Raw genomic sequence first — 10,645 nt, 5'->3', positions numbered from 1 at the left:
GAGCCGGGCTCCAGTAGACCCTAGATGTCTCCTCTGCCCCTACAGGTATCTGATCACACCAATATCAGTGTGATAAGATGCTTTAAAAATGGCCTTGTTGTTCCTTACATATCTAAGGCTACCCACTAGTTGCCCCCTTCTCTGGGTGGTCTCACACTTCCTTGTTTTCAGAAATTTTACTGGGCTGATGTCTTCATATCATTAAGGCTGTAGTGGTGGTCTTCACAGATGCCAAATAACCCAGCTGTGGATTTGGAGGCTGCCCTGCTTAGTTCCTACTACAAATTCAGCAATTTCTTTGGGGGCTTCGGGTAAGTGGTCCTTTGTGGGTAATGGTACACTGCCACACTTCCAGTCTATGCCAGATGCTGCTATCTGGGCACGGTATGGGATGAGCCTTAAGGCTCTTCACCAGCTTCACAATGAAATGTTCTTTCACTGCATACAATTAAGGCATGCAGCACTATCGCAAAAGACCTTCCCTCCGGAGTTAAGTTCCCATCAGATGAAATCGCTTCTGTGAACAGAGCAATTGGACAAACCTCTCTCCTCCATATACCACTGTATAGCTCAACAATGTCCTCCCACTTTACAAACTCTACCTGGGTGGTAACTGCCCCAAAAAGTTCAACAAGGTATGGAATTACTGGGTTAAGGCTCGTGACCTCATGCTTTGATGGTCTTCCATATGCTTCTGTCTCACCCTCTTCCGCCTACCCTCTTCTCCTTTCTTTTGTCTTTTTTCTTCTCCCTTTCATTCCCCCATACTACACCTATTTCCCACTTCAAAGCATGTCCTATCTGGTGGTTTGTGCCCCCTTGCTCATTATACTATAGAACAGACATGTTGCGGCCCGAGTTTCGGTTTTAAATGGCCCCACTGGTAATTTGTATATATCTTTCGTGGCCCCCAACGATGCCCTGAGCGCTGCAGAGGCAACATAAGATATATACCCATATTTATCAGTGCCAAGGCTGCAGATGGGCATGGATCAGGCTGCATTGATGGCAATCGTGAGGCTGCATTCATGGCAATGGTAAGGCTGTATTCATTGCAATGGTGAGGCTGCATTCACTAGCTGTGGAAACACTAGCACTGGTTTGGAGCAAGCAGAAAAACTGTTGCTAACTTACATTGATCTGGTGACACTAGGACTTGTGTGGTGGTGATCAAGAACACTGTTGCTGCTATACACTGGTCTGATGATATTGTGACTGGTGTGATGGCAACCAGAAAGACTGTTGATGATGTACTTTGGTCTGGTGTACTCTGGTTCTTGCGTTTTCACAAAGGAAGGGGAGGGATATAACAAAACAAAACTATATGGTTAGCAACACGTCACAGAATGCACTCTTGTGGCTAACATAAGGCGAGGTTCAAAAAAGACTTGAAAAACTTAATGTGAATAAATCACCAGGACCAGATGGCTTGCACCTGAGAGTCCTCAAAGAACTTATCCATGTTTGAGCCAAGCCATTGTTCATAATCTTTAAGGACAGCTTGGAGACTGGAATGGTACTGGTTGATTGGCAAAAACTCCCTTCCACAGCTGGTAATATCAGCAAGGGTATATTGATATTTAAAAAAACCTTTTAGATGGGCATCTTAGCAAAGGCAATATACATGGATATAGGAAATGGTTGTGACTTAAACACACACAATACACAGGTTGAACTGAATGAACTGGTGTCTTTTTTTCAACTTTGGAAATTTGATTCTAGTAGAACCTTACCTCCTTTGCAAAAAAAGAAGAAGTATGGGGTTCTGAAAAAAAAAACATCCATACTTACCTCAATACTTACATCTATGCCCTGGTGTGATGCTGTAGCTGTCCCACATTGGCACTAAGGCCATTAACCTAAAAGATTACATGACTACTGATCACTCCATGTAGATCAAGAGCTCTGCTCCTCCAGTGTTCACTGAGGAGGGGACAGGCACAGCTCTGAGCCATATACTGAGAGACAAGGCCAGCTGTTATTCAGGCATCTAGGTGGATCCTGACAATATTGTCGAGGTCCTTTCAAAGCCTGGAGCTGCCCTGCCTCGTCAGCTGTAATGAGCACAGCTTGCACCCTGCTCACACCCCTTCCACCTCAGAACACTAGTCCCAGGGCATTTGCCCCTCCTGGCCCTTCCCCCACCTTGACCTAGCCCTGATTGTACATATTATTAGGCCTTGTGCACATTTACATGCATAAAATATGTCTAGTGTAAAATTCCCAGCACTTTCCCATGCTGAAGATGCTGCAAGTGGGGTGGAAAAAGCCAACCATAGAAGTGAATGCCTGTACACCCATGTACATGTGCTTCTGTGCATCAGTGTTCACCTGCACATGCAAGTTCCATATATTTTCCGAACACAAAACATCCATACACAGAAGCATCGCTGCTTACATGAGTACAAGGGCGTACAGCCATTTACTGCTATATCTGGCTATTTGCCAGACCTACAACACCTCAGGCACAGGAAAAAGACAGGAATTTGACTCTAATGCCCCATACACACGATCGGAATTTTAGTCGGAAAAAGCTCTGATGGTTTTCCCGACAGAATTCCAGTGGGATTTCGCTCAAGCTGTCTTGCATACACACGGTCACACCAAATTCTGACCGTCAAGAACGTGGTGATGTACAACACATACGACGGGACTATAAAAAGCAAGTTCAATAGCCAGTAGCCAATAGCTTCCATCTCATAGTTGAATCTGAGCATGTGTGAGTTTTTGCGCTTCGGAATTGCATACACACGATCGGAATTTCCATTTGAAAAATTGAGAACATGCTCTCAATCTTTTGCTGGCGGAAATTCGGCCAGCAAAATTCAGACGGATCATACACATGGTCGCATTTTCCGACGAAAAGCTCTCATCAGTCTTTTGCTGGCCAAAATTCCGATTATGTGTACGCGGCATAAGCATATTTAATGCCTGACCTCTCTAGATAACTAGAGATACGACTTTATTTATTCTAAAAGATTACAACAAAGACTCCAAATCTGGGTTCCAGTTGGTTTTCTAAGGCAGTAATAAATAGACGGTTGAGTCGTGAGTTTACCATCCCTAACCCCCCCCCCCCCCCCCACCACCACCACCTTAAACTGCTAAGCAGGTGAACAGCTTTGCTTTGCTTCACAGCAAACATGATTCCCCCTGTTATGTTTGGCGGGCAGGACCCGCCGCTGAACATGACCCATTCAAATGAATTGGACCGCACTGCAACCGAGATCCAAAAGCGAGGCTCAAGGCTGGAGTGCAGTATTCCCAATCAAAAATCCTGTTCGGCTGTCAATAAAAAAACAAAAAACTGACATGTAGGAGGAGACAGCCCTTCCGTGTACTGCTCTCTGAAAAGTGATCCCCTGTAAATCACTCTCCAGAGAGCAATGCAGGTGCAAAAAAAAAAACTACATCTTAGAAACACCTGCTGGACGTTTACAGTAGAAGGTTGGTAGATTTTACTGCTTGTGTTTTGAATATTAAAAATGTATTTTTGCAACGATACTTATAGATACAGAGATGAATGTAAGACTTGTTTAAAGTGATTTCACTGCTTGTTCAGAATCTGGTTCACTTTAAAATGTATGTAAAACAGTTTTTTTTTTTTTTTTTTAGATTTTTATAGATTTAAATAGAGCAGGGAAGGAGGAGAACTCCTAACAGATTTTGATTGATGTCTGTGTCCCCTCTAAACAGATTCATTATATTTGTCCTGGTGACCATTCAAATCCAAAATTTAAATTGTCACTGAAACGAGTAAAAGGGGAAAGCTTCCAATTAAGACACTTGTTGTATAAACAGACATCTTAGGTCTAGGTTCACAACTATGCATTTTTTTGTGTGTTTTGCAGTTGGCAGAAACGCACTACAGTCCATTTAACATAGTTTTCTATGGCACATGTTCACATCTATGTATTTTTCAGCCAGTGCATTTTTGTAAAGGTTCAGGGACTTTTTTCTCGCAGCAGATTGCGTTTTGCGTGTAATAGACTTCAATGGACTTGCACCAAAAATGAGAGTGTTGCGTTTTTTATTTATTTTTACAAGCAATTTTTTTTTTCAAACTATATAGGAGCGAGCTGGGAAACTGGCTGCCACGTCCTAAACAATTGAGTCGTCAGCTGTCAGCGAGCTTCCTCGTTGACAGCTAAATGTAAAAAAAAAAAAAGAATTGTCAGAAATAAAAAAATCAGGGGAAAAATGGCGTGAGGTCCTCCCCAAAATCCATGCCAGACCCTTATCCGAGCTTGCAGGACAGGAAAGGGAGGGGACGAGTGAACTTTGGAAGCATGTTGATGGGGACAAGGACCTCTTCCCCATAACCATGGCCGGTGGCAGTGGGGATCTGTGGGCGGGGGAGTTTAATGGAATCGGAAGCCTCCTTTAACAAAAGGGCCCTCAGATCCCAGCTACTCCTATGTGAATGAGTATGGGGTATATAGTACCCCTACCCATTCACCAAAAAAGCATAAAAAGTGAGTAAATACACAACACAAGTTTTAGACAAGTTTTTTATTAATAAAGCAAAGTGTGTAGATTCATTGTCAATCACAAGGCCCGCCGTCACTGCCAAACCAAAAAAAGAAAGAAAAAAAGAGGCTCTGCTCATGCTGAGGGCTCCCACTGTCTGCCTGCCCGACTGACAGTTCTTAAAAAGCTAAGGGGCAGGACCACCCATCAACATCACCTGGTGGCACTGCCCACTGTGATGCCATCGACTGGTGCATGCTGGACCACCGATGTCAGAAGGGAACAGAGTGCCAGCTCCTTTCTTCACACGGATGCTCGTGGATGGCAGGTCGTGAACCCACAATCTGGGCTTGCCGACCCGCCATCCCAGAGCAGGAGGTGGTGAGCCACATGAGAGGGCCACATGTGGCCCACCAGCCAGCAGTTGGACACCCCTGCTCTAGTACTTTGTTTCCCACAAGCTCCCTCTAGTGAATGGAAGCAGAATGGCACTGGCTAGATCAGCATAGAAATCCTTTGTTGGACCAAAGTTACTCTGTAGTTGCTTCTTAACTTCCAGCTAAGCACCTGGCTACACTTTCTTTTGGTCAGAAATAAGTTAATGCTGCACCCAAAAGCTTAATAAATGGCCCTAACAACATAAAATAAAAAAAACAACATACACCTAAAAGAAATTAAAACCCCAAATACCACCCTCTGAGGTTGTTATGGAAGGGACAGCAGCTAAAAGTGAGCCCTGCTGTTAAATCAGCCACAAAGAAAATTAAAGGATAGGTCCACTTTTTAAACATGTTACATATTACATCGATATTTAGAGTATGACATGTAACATATTCAAGCAGACCCCCTTCTCCCACTTAGTCCACCCCTAACCTGTGACAGCGGCCAAGAGTTGTATCTCCCCAGCCCCCCCCTCCCCCCCTCCGCAGCTGCCCGTTCTCATTTAAATTTGGCGGGGCTGTGCGGGGATTCACCCATACAGCTGCGTTATTCATTCACAGAGATCCGTGAATGAATGAACTACAGGCAGACTTGCAGTTTTAAATAGGCAACAAGTGTGCTGATCAGTGCACTTGTAGTTCATTCACACTCTACCAGTTTTCAAACTATATGCCCGTACACAGGTACAAGCAGATAGCTGGAGGAGGGATGTGCAGTGTCCTGACATTGTACTCATAGGCATGCACACAGAGTGTGTTGGATGTGCCTGGGCACACCCCAATCTCCCTGTGCAGTGCCAAATTTCCCCTGCTTCCCGGTGCCCCCTTGCAGTGCTGCCAGTTTCCCTCCTCTCTTCTCCTTCTGGCTGCTGTACGGGATGTTACAGGATGGGCAGTGGGGGAAGGACATGGTAAATATTTAATTTACCGGTCCCTTCCTTTTCTGAATGAACACAGTGAGTGATCTGTACTGGTCACTCCTGTGTTCATTCTGAACTGAAGCATGGCAAACTATGTTTACTATGCTTCAGTTTATGACTGAACAGGAAGCCGCTCAGCATAGAGCACTTCCTATTAGTTCACTGTCCAATGCAGCTGAAGCTGCAGAGAAAGGGACTGGGGAAGCTCTGCCCCTTTCTCTGTCTCAAAAGTGAAGCATCAGGAGTCTTTTTATCCTTTTTTTCACATTTCTTCATAAGTGATTGAGTACTCTTTGCATAGTGACCTTTCACCACATTCCCTAAGCTAAGGGAAAATTCCCTTGCAAATTGAACTTCCTTTTTGCTTTTAGTAAATCAGCCACAAAAAGTCCATGGATAGTACTGAAATGTGCACTTTATTTTTATTTACCGCTGATGATTAAACTACTACTAAAAAAAAAAGAATCATCCTAAATTTGTGATTTCTATATACCAGGACAGAATATTATTGTGTATTCAGGACATATAGATGTAAAGGAGTCAGGCTCCATGCACACTGGAGCTCATAAACAACCATTTTTTGGAGTTTGGGCATTTTTTTGAATGGCCCATAAACTCCACTCTGTGTTATCCTATGTGTCCATGTACACATGGACGTTTTTTTACTTTTATCAGCAGTGGAGTTTATGGGCTGTTTTCTGAACGCCATAAAATCACATTCAGGAGTTTTATGACCACAAAAAACGTCAAAAGCTCATAAACTCTGATAAACGCCGATAAATGCTCGAAAACGTGGCTCACCAGCTTTTTTTAACGTTTTTATTCCATTGAAAAAATATAATAAAAAATAAAAATAAAATAAAAGATAAAAACGCTAATAAACGCTATTGCAAAAACGTTATAAAAAAACTTTGAAAGACTCACTGCAAAGCTACTGGCGTTTTGATAACGTTATTTTAACGTCTAGTGTGCATAGAGCCTTACGCTGGAAACAGAACATGCAGTCAAGGCTGCATCCTATTTTCATTTGTTCCCTTTAAGAGGCAGCAGCATCAGTCACAGCACTAAGCTCTAGTCACTCCCTCGCTCTCCCTCATCGCCTCCTCCTCTCTTTTCTTCCCCTTGTTTCCATGACTTCTCGCACAGACTCTCCTTGCCACTTGAGGGTGTCCTCTCTAAGCTGGATGCCTGGGCACAGTATGGCGCTGTTTGTGGACAGCCTGCCGGGCTGTCTGCGTGCTGCAGCGTTTTGGACGTTGGTGTACTCCTATTGCCTGCTCTGCGCTTGCACTGCGTTCATCAAACTTTTCTGCAGCATTCTAATCAGGCCAAAGAGGACCTTTAAGAAGACCCCCAGAGAGGTCACCCCGAGCTGCCTAAATGACCCTTTCCTAGGCACCCACTGCTATGTGCGGATCAAGGTAATGCCATTGTCATGGACTAACCAACTTTTACCAATTCTTTCCCTTCTGCCAGCAGCGTTAAATTGACATGCTGAATTATTCTCACTCCCCCCATTCTAATACCTAGAAAACACTGGAGAAACTTCAAACTTGGATTCAGCATGGCAGCAAATAATTCTCACTTCTCTAGGCAAGCTGGATGGATCCTGCAGACACACAGTTGGATCTAGATCTAGCGTGTATTCCAGTGTTCTCACATATTACCAGCTGCTGATACACGCTATCAGACACACTATCAATTATTATAGTATATTCTGCAGAGCAGACCATAACTGATAATGAAAGCTCTGTAATTAATCTACATAGCACCGATATATTAAACCCTTTTTTCTGCAGCGCTAACGGTGATTAATAGTTAATAGACTCCAATATAAATATCATTTAATGCATGTATATTTAATACTGCTCGCCAATTACTATCGCTTGTGATTTTGAATATAAAACCCATCAAAACACGGCTTCATCTTGGGTATAAAATAACCCGCTACTTTGCATAATTAGGTCCTGATATACTATCGAAAGACTATTAGCTATTGCCTTGTTTTAATAATAGGTCCATCCGTCATTCAGGAATCTGCTTTGGCATGTTTGTCATTCACTCCCTCTGTAGTAATTGCAGATCATTGTATGAGAGATGCTGCTTGTGTCTCTAAAGTCAATACACATAGAGAATTGGATGTGTGTTACTTTGTGTTTGGTACTCCTTCCCTCCACATAACAATGGCTCGGTCCTCCTGGTGGGATTATCCAGCATCCTTGCTGTCAAATGACCATGTGCATTTTTGCATATCATCTGTACATGGCACTGCAATGATTATTCTGTGTTTGCTATGCCTTGCTGTTAAGATAGGATTTTTTAAAAAAAATTTTTATTTTTTAACATTTTTTTTTTTTTTGATCCAAAATCACACTTAGGCAGTTTTAAAGAGTTTAACCCCAAACATAGTAAATGGTCACAGTTTGCTGACCTTCCCAAAAAAGGGACATTTATGTCATTACGAATGTGTTGCCCATTTCATTGTCTCTCTCGTTCTCTTTGTATAGTGTGATATTTTCCTCCTCTCCTCTGAGCACGTAGCAGTTTTGCAGGTCACCTTCTTTCGCTGTGTGTTCCATGCCACGTTAGTAGAATAACAATTCCTACTGCCAAGTTGAGTGTAAACATGCTGCTAGCCTTTTCATTGAAGCAATTACTGCAACTAATAGTAATTATCCGTTCAGTTGGCATCACAAGTGGGATCTAGAACCCATAAAATGATTAAGCACTTGAAGGTAATTATTAGAAGGCGTGATATGGTTTTGTATAGTGTCTTTTAGTAAATACATCTCATTTTTCAAGGTTATCTGCTTTTTACTACATAGCGTATTGTTTGCTGCCATAGCTCTTATGCATAGAGAGTTTAATGCTATATATTCTGCCTATACATAAAGTGTGTGCATAGTTCTTTTGCCAAACGGAGATAAAATATGGCAAAGAGAGTTACAGCTGGCATTTTAATCTGGCTGCAAATATAGGAATGTACCTTGGGCAGCGGACCGAATTATTGGATATCATAATCTGCACTTTATTTCAGGGTTTTCTAGGAATGCAAGAATATATATTTACTTGTATAAGTGAACTATGTATTTTGTTAGAACAACACTAAATGGTGACTTTTTAACAAGAAGCATGACCAATAAGGATGGAGCTTAAATGAGAGGGGATTCATATTGCTATGACAAGAAAAGAAATGTCACCTATCAGTCAAAAATGCTCAGAAAGATAGCTTTATTATGACATGCCTTGTTTGTTGAGTAGTGTAGGTCAGATACCATTGACGTGTCATGCTACACTTCACATATGGTTGCCACAGGAGTAACTGTGCAAAGAAATGAAAGAGCAGGTTATAAGTTATGACCATAGGTGTGCACACAGAGTGTTCCGGCTGTGCCTGGGCACACCCTACTCACCCTATGTGCATTAGCATTATCACTCTGTGTGCCAGCGAGAAGATAGGAAATATCTCCTTCTGACCTGCTCTGCCATAAGAGAAGTGCTTACGCACTTCTCTTTCACTGTGCTGGCAGGGAGATCGATGTGCTAGGGCCATAAATTTGTAGACACACGTGTTTTTGAGCTTTAGGGTGCACACCCTAATGCAATAGGCTGTGCACACCTATGGTCATGACATCTTATATTGTTTCATTTTAGGACATCTCAACTGTACTTCTATGCTATATATTAGATACCGCTGCTGTTTTGCAAAGGTCATACATGAGGACAGGTCACCGCTTTTTAAAGTGGTAGTAAAGGCCTTTTTTTTTTGTAAAATATTTATGTGATGTCCAACATTTGTATCTGAATAAAGTCTCAAACCCACATGGGCTCATAGCACATAGACATTACATACAATCAGGCTGAACGAGAAAGTAAAAATAAAAAAGGAAAGGAAATACCAGGTCAAAATTTTACGGGGTAGCCAAAGGGCTATCCCCATTAGGGGTTAATGGAAGTCTTATTGGAAGTAACAATCACAGTGGACATCTTTAGTATGCATATAAAACAACTGGTATAGAAGAGACTCTGCGTGATAGCCCTACCGCAGGCGCTAAGCCCGCGGGTGCTATCATTCATTTTTTAATGGAAATATGGTCACCTTGTCAGCGCCCGGCGCAGAGGGAGGGGGGGGGCCAAAAAAGCGTCCAACTAACCTCCCTCTGCCTTCCACGCGAGCCTGGTGTACCTGAGGTTTATGATAAACACTCAAGGGGATAAACAGTACCACCTTTGAAGAAGGGGCCCTCCCCTCCAGCGAAGAGGCATTAGGCATTATGTTCATCAACATTATGGTGTGTAATACATAAACCACCATCCCTGGGGGATGTATACAATTTTTGAAAGGTATAGGAGAGAAAAGAGGGACAGATGGAAGAGGAAACAACCAGATTCTACCTGCGGTCTTGTGAGAAGCTTTTTTCATGCCCATACCAAGCATCCCGCACTTGATTGGAGTAGGTGGCCCATCAGGACTCCGAAAGCTGCCACGCAGCAAGGGATGTCTCCCTGCCCCCTAGGTTCTTAGTGGCACACAGGCTTTAAGGAATGGTTCTGCCAGTTCCAACAGAGCCACCTCTAGGCTAGAGGGCATGTGTCCAGGGTCGGAAACGTATTCTATCCAGGGTGTTCAGATACCGACAAATTGGTCTCGAGAACCTCGACAAGTCTTTATCCAGTCTTCTGCCTCCCGGATGTCACTAACCCATTCTTCCCGGGTAGGGACTCTGGACTGTTTCCAGTAAGTTGGAAGCAGGCGCCGTGCCGCATTTAGCAAGTGAGGCAATGTGATTTGTTTGTATTGGTTAATTTGAATTG

General features: G+C 43.0%; 1 protein-coding gene across 1 annotated transcript in view; it reads left to right on the top strand.

Annotated features, from left to right (window-relative positions):
- The first annotated feature begins 6,947 nt into the window (after positions 1–6,947).
- The window catches only part of EPHX4 (epoxide hydrolase 4), a 105,698-nt gene continuing 102,000 nt past the window's right edge, over positions 6,948–10,645 (top strand). Inside the window, exon 1 of the mRNA XM_077452923.1 lies at positions 6,948–7,251. Within this exon, the coding sequence (XP_077309049.1) occupies positions 6,961–7,251 (291 nt within the window). The 5' untranslated portion in view covers positions 6,948–6,960. The remainder of the gene's footprint in view (positions 7,252–10,645) is intronic.

The sequence above is a fragment of the Lithobates pipiens genome, unplaced genomic scaffold (assembly GCF_037356315.1).
Source record: "Lithobates pipiens isolate NorthernLeopardFrog02 unplaced genomic scaffold, aLitPip1_a1.2 Scaffold_23, whole genome shotgun sequence".
NCBI lineage: Eukaryota > Metazoa > Chordata > Amphibia > Anura > Ranidae > Lithobates > Lithobates pipiens.
Note: the sequence above shows the minus strand (reverse complement) of the source record. Positions and strands in the feature narration are given on the sequence as shown.